We start from the raw sequence: 14618 nt of genomic DNA, 5'->3' as shown, positions 1-14618 counted from the left end.
CTTCTTTCTGAAAACAACATTTCAACGTGGCTCAGGTTTGCAAAAGTTATATCTGAGCAAACCATGAGACTTCTGAAACAAAGTTGTTTTGTTTTTTTTTGGACTGACTCGACTTGAGCCGAGAGGCATGATCCGGAATACAACATTTGACACGAACCAAACACCTTGTCAGTACAAAAAAATCTCATACTAGCTGTCGAGCACGGTGGTGGAGGGGTGATGGTTTGGGCTTGTTTTGCAGCCACAGGTCCTGGGCAAACCTGCACTCAGGGAATGAACCATGAGCTCCTCTGTTTATGGAAGTACTGCAGAGACAGATGAGAGAAAATCTGTCCAACAGCTGGAGACTGAAACTGGGTCATGCAACTTTTAGCTTCTAACCTCTAGCTTTTAGCTCATGCTATCCATAGCTGCCCTTCTGCTACTTTAGCTTTTAACTAGTCTTTTACTCTGTTTAACTATCCTTTTGCTACTTTTGCTTTCAGCCAGAGTTGTGTTCTTTTTACCTCCTGCTCTGCTTTTTTTGCCACCAATCTTTTTGTTTTTATTTGAGAAAATAGAGATTTCTTCTATAAAAAAAGCCACATCCCTGCAGTAAAAACAATGTTTCTTTTTTTTTTTCTTTGGCTGTAAGTAGGGTGGTTGATTGAGAACAAATATTTTTATCTCCCAGGTATGATTGTGTTTGGGCGGGACTGTTGAGAGGTGAGGAGGTGACACACCTTTGGGTTGTCATACCTCTGGTGGGGAGTCGGCTGCACCTGCCGTCTCACTGAAACTCAGCAGACGCTTTGGTATCACACCGGAGCAACAGCAGTGGAAACTTACTACACAAGGTGAGTGGATTCGAGATTATAGATGACATTTCTGAATTCTTTCTCCTTGATTGCTGTTTTACTCTTCAGTGATTTTAAATGAAATTGTTTCTTGTGTTTTACATTTTTAAGTCTCTGTTAATGAGGTATTTGATGTAACGTCTCAGTCTCCACAAACATTTCTGTCTTCTCTATTAGACTGATGGATTGTGAGGATATGTCGATTTAACCTAAATGAAAAACTTTTTTGTATTATTACCCGGATCATTGATTTGACTGGTTCAAATCTAATTTCTCAATGACAAAGTCTGACAGAGTTTGATGGATTGAAGCAAAACCAGGGATAATCCTGCATCAGTTCTCGGTAGTGCTGGTGCAGGAACTTGTTTTAAACCGTCTCTTTAACGGGACAGACTGTGTATATGTTTGACAGAAGCAGCGTGAACGAAGTGTGAGTTGCTGTTTGCTCTCTGTAATACCAGTGAATCCTGTACTGATGCATGCTGAGGAGCCGAGAGCTTGAACAGTGAGATCGCGGTGCAGCCAGACTGGTTGGGCAGCTTCCTCGCTCGCACAGTATGAACTTTGTTTCCGAGGTGGAGGCAGGAAAGGCTGACAGACCCAAACAGGGGACGGCCCAATTTGAATATAACCTGTTAGGACAGAGAAAGGCTGGCAAAGATTTACCCTGCTGCAGAGAGAAATTCACATCATCATTAGTCAAACAAAATCTGTGGGATAAGGATTCGTGTTCTGATTTTAAGCTGAAGTTCTTGGTTTCTACTCACAGCAGAGCAGCTGACACTGAGGCAGAGAAAGATGACGGGCACCACGAGGCACCTGGTTAATGTAAGTCCTTTCTAAAAAAAAAATACAGCCTTGTGAGAATAAGTGACCAATTGTGATGTCTTCGCTTTCTAATAATGCCTTCTTTTGAATGGTACGTAGCACCTGCTGACGTTTTCGCTCCACAACGGCGATGTCCAGAGTGTGGAGGACGCTCAGGCTCGTCTCTCCTTCCTGGCGGAGAAGAAAAAGCTGTGGAGCCAACAGATGTTCCTGGATGTTGGGAAGGAGTCCATCCTTCTCCGAGACGTGCAGAGCCAGGTGAGAGCGGGTTCGTCCTTTACCTGAAGGTCGACGCTGCTTCAAGAGCCCGCATTTAGCTCAGTTTAGAGATTTGCTATCGCCTTCTGAAAGGTGGGTGATGATGTTGTTGCCCCTGCTTGTGCATAGCTTCAGTGACGGAGCTGGACTTTTATTCAAGGGGTGGATATATGGCTATAACTCTGTCAATTGAAGAGATATTGAGCTAAAATTTGATGTGGTAGTAGCTGAGAGTCCTTCCCAACACATGCTCTGAGCTTGACATCCTGCAATATCGCATAACATCGCACATAAAGTTATATATAAAGTAGCTGAGGGTCATCTGCGACGCTGAGCGTGAGATTGTTTTTAAGGTTTGGCCAAAATGGCTACAACTTTGTCATTTCTCTTCAAAAATGTGATCTTAGTTTGATATTCTGGCATGATAGGTGGCGGGCGATATGCATTCCTTCAAGAAATGCTAAGCCTTTATTTGTTTTTAGTTGTTGTCTTTATTTTTGGCAAAACGGGGGAGCTTTCTTTTCTGAACATGTTTGCGAGCTAATTTTTCTCATGATGTACAACACGTTTATGTCTCCTACGACCTAAAATGCACCGTGCTGGCTTTTTGAATTCTCCCGTCTGAAAGGTTTTGCGTACTACAAACCATCAGAGTGCTGATTTTTATCTGAGGTGTGCTACTTTAGCCAGAGATGAGGTTTCATGCAAATGTCTCGAGTAACAATCTAACAACCAGACTTGTTGTTGCAGACGGAGTTTCAGGCAGTTTAGGAACAACTTCTGCTTAAGAGAAAAATAATTAAGGATGCCAGTTCATTAATGTAGCACCATTTATCATTTCTGGTCTAAAATAAAGAGAATCAAACAATTAAGGTGAGTGTTTTGATGAGATTTGTATAGTGTTAACACATTAAACAGTCCAGCGATATGAATGAACAACGATCAAACGGTGATAACAGGTTTTATAGAAAACTTTGTACACAGAGGGCGGTCCACTTTGTGTTGGAATTCAGGATTACATACTTTTCTTCTGACATTCATTCTTGTACTATGAGAACAGTGACTGAAATCAGGAACAAAATATGCCATCTCATATCTCTTTGCTTTTAGCCAACCTACTTTACAGTCTCGCCTTTTCAACCATGTTGGGCTTCCAACGTGGAGAAGCTCGGGAAAGTTTTAGAGATCCTGCCATCAGTGTTCAGCTCAGCATCATAATTTTCCAACAGCAATTAGCATTAAAGCACTCCTACTACTACTATTTATTACAGTGTGTTCTGACTTTTAGTAGTGATTCAAGGTGAAGTGTTGACAAAATCTATCAAAGAAAATAAATAAATAAATAAAAAAAACACTATAAATTTTCCACATAGAGAACAATCAAATTTTGTTAAACCCTTTGAAAACAACCTCAGCCGTATTTGGAGATTTATAGCTCAGGTATTCTTTACAGTAGAAACATCATTTAAACCTTAAGCAGGCCGTAAAATATTGGACTGTCAGCAAATGGTTCATTTATGTGATCATTTATATAACTGGTGTAAAATCCCAGTTTAAGTGTTGGGAAGTTTTTGTCCAGTTCTGGGTTTCATAATGAGTGTGTTGGATGGAGCTGTCAGACTGGGGGACATCACAGGTCACATGACTCGAACTTTTGAGCTGTCAGAATTTTCCAAGTAAACACACCCTTCTTAAGCAACTTTTACATTTCATATGTAATATATATATATAAACACGTAGATGTTTTTCTTTCAAATCGCCCCAGAGCACAAAGTGCACACACCCAAACTCCTATTGACTCCCATTATTCTTGATCTGTAAATTTTATCTTCCAACCTGGAAAAAAAAGGATCCATTTAACTTGCCATATGCGCAACATAAAACACCGTACAAACATAAAAAATTACACATGTAGCTATCTGAAGATTCTGCCGCTCCCTCTTCAAGAACCTTTTGAATACAAGTTGTAGTTTTTTTATTTGAGGCTAGTTTGCTTCCCAGAAAAGGGGAGAATCACCATAGAAAGCTGATGTGCGTTGGCGCCCTTTAAACGAAATCAGTGTCTTTATTTACTTTGCGATCAGCTGAGAAATGCCACTAATGTTTGCGTTCATAATGACCTTCAGTTTTCACGCAGGATGAGCTGGAGAAGTACGCCTTCGATGACATCTTCCGCTGCGAGGCCGTCAGCATGGAGAAACACTTCCCGTCCCTGCTGCTGCTGGTCTGCCAAGGTGCCGACCAGAAGAAGCCCGACATTCACTTCTTCAACTGTGAAATTGTGAAGGTGGGTCCCTGTCTGACGCAGTGAGTCACTTCGTTCGGCTTCAGGTTTTACAATAACAGGTCACTCTCGCAGGCAGAGAAAATCTGTGACGACATCGCACAAGCAGTCTCAAGTTCCTCCACCAGGACCAAGAAGGAGCCCGATGATCTCAGGTAAACGGAGCGGCGTGGTCACACGCTCTGAATTAATCCTAGAAAACACAAATGTCTTTTGAGAAACGGGGAAACAACTAATCTGATCGTGTCTAAACTTTTCCTTTCCTGTTTGTGCCCATGTCTCTTTGGCCACATAATAACCGATACACAACTAAGTACGAGCTAAAGACAATTGTTGATGTTCGGACTCCTTTTTTCCCCCTATAAAGCAGTTTTATTTTCTTCCCCTTTCATGCTGTTTCGTCTCATTTTCCCACTCAGTGAAAGCAGCCTTATAGTGTCAGCAGTCCACCTGTTCAAGGCCAGGCAGGCAGGAACACAGGGAGGGCAGTGTAAACAGCTGAGAGAGGGAGGCAGGGACTCGTTTGACCAGTTTCCACATAGCTTAAGAAGGTGTGACAAAGATAACAAGGTCCATTGTGACGGAAAGGCGCAGGAGCAGAAAGACTGATGACAGCAGAAGAGCATTGCTGGGCTGAACACTCTATTTTCTAAAAGGACGCGTGAAGGGCATCTCTACCTGGTAAGACAGACAGGAGGTGGAATTTATCAGATCGTTTTAGTCTACTCTCTGACGTATCTTTGGTATGCCTCAGCTCGTAAACTTAGGAAAACAGTTCATCTTGGGAGGAGTGTCAGGCTTATTTCTGTGAAGTGATGTGTTTGAATCAACTTTTCGCAACCTGAACAAGAGCTGCGTTTGAATTTCCAAAGGCTGCAGGATTCATCTGGCTGATCAGAGATCTGCTCGTTTTCCCTCCAAACGTGCCTCTATTAAAAGACCTCAGATTTGGGATGAGTTTGCCGGCGTTTTAAACGCGTGTCGGACTTCCCGAGTCCTTGCTGAAGGGCGTTTCCGGAGGCAACCGCTGAGCGATCAGCCACCATAAACAAGAGGGCTGCCGTCACCTTTGACCTGGGGCCCAAAACGCCGTGACGAGCTGCTGAAACCCACCCCCCCTCTCTGTTCATCCTGCAGGTCTGCTCAGAGCGAAGAGGAGATGCTCCAGCAGTACGGGATACCCAGCCCACCCTTCCCACATGCTCCAAACCCCCCTCCAGTCAACCCTCCACCTTACCCTGGACTCAGAGGTAAGAAACAAGTCATTCTTTCTCAGGAGCACAGAGATGGCTCTGTGCGCTGGTGTTCGGGAAGGAGGGGGCGCGGGGTGGCTCGCAGGGGTAAAAACGAGGACAGAAATTCAAAATCTAGGGGAGAGGAGACTGAAAATGGCTGAACTTCTTTTTAAAGCAGCGAACGGACTGAACGCCGGGCCTGATGTTGCACTCCTACGTGCAGAGAGAGAAGTGGTAAGTTACATTCGGGCCACCTTTGACAGGCTTTTTGCCCACAAACGGCTGAATTAAACCCGCTCCGCCTCTCTTCAGGGGATCCTCAATCACTGCTTCGACGACATTGAGCGCTTCATGGGCAAGCTGCAGCAAATTGCAGACGCTGCGACGGTGCTAAACCAGAAGAAGAAAAAGAAGAAGAAAAGCAAAAAACAAACCGCCGAAGGTAAAAGGAGGCGGAAACATCTCTTGAAGGGTGTCGGGGTGTAGTAACTCTTCATCACTGTTTTGTTTTTTTGCCCTGAATTGCAGATAATTTACTTGCTGAAAAAGCCCAGCCCCCACACGAGGATGAGTTCACTGATATCTTCCAGAAATTCAAATACTGCTTCTGCCTTCTGGTGTGTGAGCCAGTTGATTCACTTTTCATATTTTGTCAGCACAGCAGTTTATTAAATCCGTGTGTCATTGTTGTTGTGTCTTTAGGCTCGTCTGAAATCCACCATTGCCAGCCCTTCATCAGAGGATCTCGTACACCATGTGTTCAAACCTCTCGACATAGTAAGTCAGCGTCACAAAAATACTTCAGCACCTGCTGTTGCTGTTGTTGTGAACACGGAGTGCTGTCTGTTCCGAACAGGCTTACAGAGATCACGCTGAACGTCTTAAAATAAATCTAGTTTCTGTCAGTCCCGTGATCATATTGATTACAAAAGAAGCCAACCGGACACAGAACATAGGGTCCAACAAGACAGGACGGTCGGAGGCAGAAATATAATACATATCCCTGAAAGAGAGAGAGAGAGAACAGAAGATGACTTTGAAAAGACAGAAAATTGTTTTAAAAGAGCCTGAAATCAGGACAAAAAATGTTACAAAAGGGTGAAAAAGATGTAAAAATGACCAAAGGGACTCAAACTGTGACCTAAAAGAGACCCGTAGAATATAAAAAGTAAAAATGACCTTTTGATAGTTCAACCTTTTGTGAAAGGATTATTAACAGTTAATATCTTACCTGTTGGAGATGGCGTTTTGATTGAGCTCAGTTTGCAGATAAGCAGTTTAATTCTTCTTAACTAGTTAACAGCTAGTCTGAGTGGTACTGGGACCAGAGGGGAGCAATGTTGTCTTAAAACAAATCAAGGTTATTTTAAAAATCTTTACATTGCCGTGAGTTTTTTGTTACACAGATATGTACATATATAGTAACTCTATGGGTTTTTTTTTTTTTTTTTTGCAAAAGCAAAAAGCGGCAGCTAGCTGTAGCACTTCTGGTGCTTCAAATTGAGTCATTGTTGATCCAAGATGGACAAAATGAGGCCTCTTTATTGTATGAATCTGACTGGGGGAGGGGGTTCTGTACTTTTATGCAATCTAACTACATCTGCATACTTTGTGTTTTTTTATACATTCATACATCAAATCATTTAGCTCATTCAGGAGAAGGGTGCTGGGATGTTCAGTTTTTGTGACATTTAAATCTTTTGAAATATTTCCCTTCATTTACAAATATCTTCCCCATAGAAACACATTGAGATCTCTTTGATTCCTTCAGAAACATTGTTCTGTTTGAAATCTGCTTCTGCATACTGGCTCCAGTTTAATCTTATGCTACTTTTAGCTTTTAGCTATCGTCCTGCTACTTCTGGATTTTAGCTAGAATTTTTACAATTTTTTGCCACCATTCTTTTTTTATAGCTTTTTATAGTTTTTAGGTCTGCTACTTTTAGATTTTAAAAGATTACTTTTGTAGCCTATTGCTAGTTTTAGCTTTTAGACACTTTTTAGCTAGCCATTTGCTACTTTCATCCAGCTGCTTGTTACTTTTATCTAACATTTTGCTGCTTTTAGCTAAAGTTTTGATAGTTTTAGCTTCTAGCTACTGCTTTGCTTCTTTTTGCTTTTACAACTCAGTTTCAGCTGATTTTAGCAGTCCTTTAGCACTCAGCATTCCCAAAACAGAAACAGAAAATGCTGTTTCTCTAGGTTTTGCGTGTTTTCGTCTTCAGTGAACAGAGTTTCATAACACCGGCTCTTGGTGTCACATAATTTTCCACAGAGGTGGAAATCAATAAAAGAAAACCCAGTGGGTCATATTAGAGGAATGAGAGATACGCCTAATGTCTACACACACTTTTTATTGTTCTTGTGATTTCTACCAGGCATATTGTTTACCTGTAAGAAGTGATTAGACACACAGATTTAAACAAACGACTGTAAACATGTGTCATGTCAAAATAATGGAAAATGTGCCGTGAAGTTCAGCCGTGTTGTTGGCAACGACATGTGGATTCCGTGTTTACACAGGGCAGTTCCCAGAACGACAGCTTAAATAAAGGGCCGAAAGCCCAATAACTGCAGCATTTGTTCGATCCGACTTGCCTGCTCCACATTTAGATGAAGGATTGTGTTTTTCCGGGCGGATTTCTCAAACGTTTGGTTTAGATTTGAGAGGTGCATTCTTACGGATGAAAAGGCCTCGCTGCTGCCGCCTGGCTGCTGCAACCAATTAGAGAGAATTGGAGAAGAAACAGATACTTTATGCCCTGAAATGTAACCAATACTGTGGTCTTTATTGTGGTTGTTGACTAATTAGGGCAGCTTTTAAATACTGTAAATGTCAAATCTAATATTTTTGATGTTAGAATTAGATCTTCGAAGAGCATGAAAGGTTGGAACATTTTTGTTTGATTTCGGACACACCTGAGTGGCTGGTTCAGGGCGCGCACGCCACGTCTTTGTGTTTCTATTTGCGGCTTTTATGTATGAATGCATCAATTTTTTTAATTTTTTTTTTCCCCGATTGCCTTTGATTGTGCTCCAGCAGAACATTGGGTTCTAATGCGATGGACTCTAACTTAGTGTCTCCCTGTTACAGATGGTGAAAACAACGGGGGGGCCGGCTCACGGGGCGTCAGTATCCAGCCCCGCCATGACCACCTCCGCCGTCTCTCTGCTTCAAGAGTGCCTGACTGAGGAGGAACGGGAGCTGTGGACGGCTCTGGGGTCCAACTGGACGCTCCCTCGGTCAGCATCAACAAACACAAACGCATGCAGGCATCAGTAATCTGAGTCTGCCGTTTATCCAACACCACATAATGAACCCAGTTTTACTTTCTTTTTCGTTCTTCTTCTGTTGCTCCTAATTTAGCACAAAAAAGGCTACGATTTTACAGATATTGATCTAAAGTTTGGTGTGGTAGTACCCAACTGACCTAAGAAAACACAAACATTGCTACAACTTAGTCATTTTTACAGATATTGTGCTGACATTTGGTGAGGTAGTAGCTAAACATAAATAATACAAACTCCAAGTGCCTAAAACTTAGATAACTGTGGGAGTTAACCCTGTTTTTCTGTTAGCAAAATATCTCATGAACCAGTGGATGGATTTTGATGAAACATTCAGATAGTAATCACTAGATGTACGTCTACAACTGATTAACTTTTGGAGTCAATTCAATTCAAGATGGATGCCGCAGCTAATCAAGATTAACCAACGCAAAACTTATCATAATTAAGTCAATTTTACAGATACTGAGTTAAAATTTGATGCAGCAGTAGCTGAGAATCATTCACAACACGGTGAGCCCGTGTGATATCACATGACATGATGACATGATCTTAAAAGTATGACCAACACAGCTACAACTCTGTTGTGTCTGAACATAAGGTGATTTCAGTCTACAACGCTGACATGAAAGTTGGCGGGCGATATGCATTCCTTCAAGAAATGCTCAGCGTCTAATTACATATTTGTATTATAAAAAGCTCACATTCCATTCTTTAAAGTATTTGTGCATTATCTGAACAAAATGTTTTCAACCCCGTAACCAAACAAAACTGACAGAGTTTCAAACTTCACAGGCATCAATCATTAATCCAGCTTTGAGTCAACTTTAAACTGATTCATTCATTCTTTGTCTGCTCACTGCCTTAAAATTTATACATATTAATTCTGACCCAGATTTGTTACAATCACCACCGGTGCCAGACTTTTGTCCTTACAGCCTTAAAATCCAAAATGTCAGCACCAGTATAGGCTGGTTGTTAAGCATTAATCACAGTTTCAGCTGCATTATTTGTAGTAGGAATCAGCTGCGGTGAGGTCAGAGGAAGTGACTGCGTGTTCTCTCTCAGCTCTCAGCTCCGGAGGCCCGTCTCTCCGTACACACCTGTGTTCTTAGACGGATGGAAACCGGAAGCCCTGCGTCCAGACGGACAGGTTTGGGAGGACCCGGTGGAGTCACAGCACAAATATGAAGCCCTCCAAGTAAAACAAGAGGTATGGAATGCCTGTGTAGCATTTAGTTCAGAACGTCCTCTGTTGTGTGTCGGGACAGGTGACTGTTGACAATATCCAGGTGAAGTGATGAAACGTAGTAACACGTCATCTATGAAAGCTCTACTTGTAGTGGCGTTTCAACATGGCTGACTTAACCTGTTACTGAGCTTCAGTACCAGAGTTCTACAACTCCGATTCTGAAAAAGTTGGGCTGTTTTCTAAAATGTAGTAAAAAACTAAATGTAATGATTTGCGAATCTCCTTATATTCACAGTGAAATATAGTAAACATATCAAATGTCTCAACTAAATTGTACCATTTTTTGAAAAAACAAGGTCATTTTGAATTTTATAGCAGCAACGCATCTGAAAAAGTGGGGAGAGACAACGAGAGGGCAGGGGTCCTGTGGAAAAGTGGTACATATGGTCCTGTTTCAATTGCATTTTACAAAATTTCCCAAGCTTTTTTCAGAACTGAGGTTGTAAAAGCTGTTTGCCTTTTCCTTTGTGCAACTCACAAACAGTTAAAGTCTGTTCAAATCTACTGATCCTAATTGATTACCAACAAATGTTCGTGCATCTTTATGCTCTCAGCACGAATGTTCATCGTTTTTCTTGCGTTTATCCACAGCAGGAACAATCCCGTCATCCTCCGGATATCTACATCAGTGACTCGTAAGTCATCTTTAATAGGATCGTCGGTCAGCTGCTCTCCTTTGGCAGTGCTTTGAGTTTTTCATTCCTTTTTTTTTTTAGAGAAATACTCCCACCTGATGCTGAGAGAATCTACAGCTGCAGCTACGACTTCATCGCCAGGAACAGTAGTGAGCTGTCGGTGCAGCAGGGAGAGACTCTGGAGGTGAGGAACATGGGACTTTTACGATAAGTCTGCATCCGTTTTCTTCTCCCTCATCACTGAAGGGCAGTCCTGGTTACCGAATAGTTCCATCCGACAGGTGATCGAGTCCTCCAAGCGCTGGTGGAAGGTTCGCAATCGTTTCAATCAGGTCGGCTTTGTGCCCTTCAACATCCTGGAACCTGCGGCTCACGTAGACAGCCCCGTCACCAGCAGACCCCCCAGTGTAAGACCAACACACACACACACACAGGTAAACCTTCACCTCTTCATCCCTGCATCATTTTTCACCCTGTTCCCTCCCTTCCTCCCTCCCCTGCAGGCTCCAGCTGCACCCCCTCTCTCCAAGACTCTGTCTGTCGCCCCACCGAGCCCCCCTGCTCTGCGCCTCACTCCCTCCCACTCCCCACAGCGCCCTCGCAGCTTACCGCCATACTCCCAGACTTCATCCGTCGCAGATGAAACAGATAGAGGTAAGAAATGAGACGTTTGTTTTTCTCACAGTAGTCCTACAGTAATGAATGAAGTGTTACAATGTATTTGTTATATGTTACTTTGTGGTAATTTGCATTTTTTTTAACAGATATAACTTAGCAATACACAGAGTTATTGGGTTTTTAGAAACACAATTCACAAACAGTTTTGGATGTTTTCTATCTAACCTTTTTAGTTTGTCTAGTTAGCTCTGATTTGTAAGTAGCCTGTTTCGAATGCTGAAAATGCAACCCCAATTCTTAAAAAAAGTGGTGTAAAATGTAAATAAAAACAAAAAGCAATGATTTGCAAAATCTCATAAACCCATATTTTATTCACAGTGGAATGTATCAAATGTTTAAATTAAATAGTACAATTTTTTTTGGGGAAAAAAAAGGTTTTAAATTTGGCGGCAGCAACACATCTCAAAAAACTTAGAGACAAGGGCAACAAAAAGCTGTGGATTTTGTAGATGGTTTTTGTGGCATTTTGAAACTAATTAGGTTAATTGGCAACAGGTCGGTAAGAAGAATGGGCATAAAAAGAGCATTTCAGGAGTAAAGATGGGCAGAGGTTCACCAGTCTGTGGAAAAACTGTCGAAAATAGTGGAACAATTTCAGAAGAATGTTCTTAAATGGAAAATTAAGACTTTAAATATCCCATCATCTACAGTTCTTAATATCATCGAAAGATTTCTGGAGAAATCTGTCTGAGGAAAGGACAAGACTGAAAGTCAATATTAGAGCCTGTTGACGCAAAAAAGTTCATTCAGGAAAAACATTTAATTTGAAAACAAAGCCCCGCACCCGACAGACCAGTCTAATGCAGTGGTTCCCAAACTTTTCAGTTTCCGACCCATAAAATAACAGTGACAGCCATCTGTTGGCTGTTTAAACATCCAAAAATGCTGATGACTCCATTAAATAAGGACATAATAACAACACAAACAGTCTTAACATCAATTATGCTATTTTTAAAATCAATTTATGGTCTTGTATTTTAAGTTTTTGTAACAAATATGGTGCAAACATAGCATAAAAACGAAGTATTTTATTGTTAGTTGATATCTAGAGATGTACTTGGTGTTGAGTGACCCATATTGGGGTCCTGACCCCAACTTTGGGAATCATTGGTCTAATGGACTTTGTTCTGTTTAAAGGATTGATAACGGTATTATTTGACCACAATGGTCTAAAATGTAACACGTGTTTGGATCTCCCGCTTTCAGTCACGATGGTGAACGACGAGCTGCTCCAGAGGCTGACCAATGGAAAGACCAGTCTGAGCAAACCCCTGGTCATCCATCGCTCTGCAGAGACCTCCGTCCCTCTGAACTACCACTCTCCTCCGGAGGAGGTGGCCGAGTGGCTCAGAGGGAAGGGCTTCAGCGAACCGTGAGTGGTGTCACCTCTAATGAAAAACCACTACGTTTTTAAGAACGTGCGTGTTTGTCGTCATCATTCGAAGGTCGACCCTGGACTCATTTCTGTCGTGCGCCTCCCACAGGACGGTGTCGTGTCTCGGGGTGCTGACAGGGGCACAGCTCTTCTCGCTCAACAAGGAAGAACTGCGGGCTGTGATTCCAGACGAGGGAGCCAGAGTGTACAGTCAGCTCACGGTGCAGAAAGCGCTGCTGGAGGTACAGATTACACAGAAAGTAATGCTGAAGCTCGTCTCTTTCAGGTCCATATTAATTCAGCTGTTGAATATCTGACCACATTAAAAGATAGACATGTAATCAGCTAAACGTATTCAAAACTCCTTAAATCACATCTTCAAATGTCAACTGTGAGCTAAAATTTGCCGTGGAAGTAGCTGAGAGTCATGTGAGTGTGAATACGTTTAGAGAGCTCTCATAATACCAAGAGATAATTTAATCCTCAAGGTTTTAAGAAAATATCTATAACTCTGACCCGTCTCAGCACAAGATGTCCTCAGTCTAAAACCGGCTTGATCGGCGGCGGGCGACATGCATTCCTTTTTCAGAGCTTTAGAGACATGGTTATTATTGTTACAACTTAATGGGCATCGTTTTAGATAGTTGAGTTTAGCCTTCAATCTTGAGGGTCTTTCAATACAAAAACAAACCACCTCTTTTTTTATTATTATTATTAATTTGAACCTGATCTTCTCTCTTCAGGATGCTCGGCGAGCCACGGAGCTGGAAGCGGTCATGGAGAAGCAGAAGATGAAGGTGGATCTGAAGCTGGAGAGCAGCACATTGTGAGCCGGGACGCCACGCGGCGCGTCCCACGGACCATTTGTGTTGTTGTTTTTATTGTTGTTGTTTTTTTTCTGCTTCGAGCTGTCCCGAGGAGCGTACTGTTGAGTGATTTGTATTTATCAGAGGACAAATGCGTGTGAGCGAGGTGATTCACGCCTTGTTTGTGAACAGCAGCGTGTCATGGCGGCGGCGATGATGTCATCGCTGCAAGTTAGGTTTGTCATGCGAGCAGGTGCTATGCAAAAATAAATATTTAAACACTGCAGTGCTCCCCTCTTCTTATTCTCATCTATTAGGTTAGATAATTACTGCTGTCAGAAGGCGAAGGCGGGTGATGCTGTGTCTGTTAGCAAAATATCTCATGAACCACTGGACTAAATTTAATGAAACTTTTAGAGAGTAATCATTAGAGGAACATCTACAACTGATTACATTTTGGAGTCAAGATGACAGACCTCAGCCAACAAACTGATATAAAGATGGTGAATTAGAGTCTGATGTGGTAGCAGCTGAGAGTCATGCCCAACACAGTTTAAGAGTGAACCCATGTCACATGATGTCGTAGGATTTGACCAAACCAGCTGTAACTACGACTCTGCATATAAGAAGTGAAACTCTGGCATGAATGGAAAACATATTTCATTGAAAAGAAGAGGTCAGCAGACGCTATTAGATCATTTCTTTTAATATAACATTAAAGAAAAAAATCCAGCAGAACATAAAGATGACTCAACACAGTAGGGGGAAAAGCAGTGGGCTCAATAAAATTTGTTTTCCTTTAACTAGAATTCCTGTTACATTATTTCATTCATGTTGGGACAAATCCTTGGTCTTCTGTGTACTTTTAGGACTGCGTTCCCAGCCTGTCACTGCTGAGCATCCTGCTTCACACGCCAACACTAACTCTGAACATACCATTTAAACTTCATTATGATAAATAAAAAGGAAAAAAAAAATTAAAAAATCAAGACTGACACAACTGATAGAACAAGAAACTCGCCACCAATACAGTACAAATCAAACCGAAACAGCTCAACTCACAACTTTCACTTTTCGAAGGAAAAAAAAAAAAAGAAAAATCTCGATTTGTTAAAATATGGAGATGCATGTCAGATATTAGTA

At 41.8% G+C, this 14618-nt stretch overlaps 1 protein-coding gene across 2 annotated transcripts; it reads left to right on the top strand.

The window, feature by feature from the left end:
- The first annotated feature begins 745 nt into the window (after positions 1 to 745).
- Positions 746 to 14593, top strand: LOC108237216 (epidermal growth factor receptor kinase substrate 8-like protein 1). 2 transcript variants are annotated; one of them, XM_017418505.3, is made up of 19 exons: positions 746 to 836; positions 1606 to 1664; positions 1764 to 1922; positions 4060 to 4209; positions 4282 to 4361; positions 5344 to 5456; positions 5620 to 5675; positions 5754 to 5883; positions 5970 to 6058; positions 6144 to 6218; positions 8536 to 8684; positions 9798 to 9942; positions 10573 to 10616; positions 10698 to 10800; positions 10898 to 11023; positions 11120 to 11270; positions 12501 to 12666; positions 12779 to 12911; positions 13413 to 14593. In XM_017418505.3, the coding sequence occupies exons 2-19, from the start codon at positions 1635 to 1637 to the stop codon at positions 13497 to 13499; spliced, it is 1986 nt and encodes a 661-aa protein (XP_017273994.1). In that variant the 5' UTR covers positions 746 to 836; positions 1606 to 1634; the 3' UTR covers positions 13500 to 14593. The 2 variants fall into 2 exon arrangements, with proteins under 2 accessions (XP_017273994.1, XP_017273993.1); XM_017418504.3 differs by having other exon boundaries at positions 5617 to 5675.
- The last annotated feature ends 25 nt before the right edge of the window (positions 14594 to 14618 follow it).

This window comes from Kryptolebias marmoratus, linkage group LG17 (assembly GCF_001649575.2).
Source record: "Kryptolebias marmoratus isolate JLee-2015 linkage group LG17, ASM164957v2, whole genome shotgun sequence".
NCBI classification, from domain to species: domain Eukaryota; kingdom Metazoa; phylum Chordata; class Actinopteri; order Cyprinodontiformes; family Rivulidae; genus Kryptolebias; species Kryptolebias marmoratus.
This window is presented reverse-complemented; position numbering and strand designations above follow the sequence as displayed.

Bases quoted from the DNA above. Each gene is read 5' to 3' on its own strand.
- LOC108237216 (XM_017418504.3), top strand. From the start codon at position 1,635: ATGACGGGCACCACGAGGCACCTGGTTAAT. The intron at 6,219-8,535 runs GTAAGTCAGCGT...TCCCTGTTACAG, and splicing joins TGTTCAAACCTCTCGACATA to ATGGTGAAAACAACGGGGGG. The intron at 12,667-12,778 runs GTGAGTGGTGTC...CGCCTCCCACAG, and splicing joins GGGAAGGGCTTCAGCGAACC to GACGGTGTCGTGTCTCGGGG.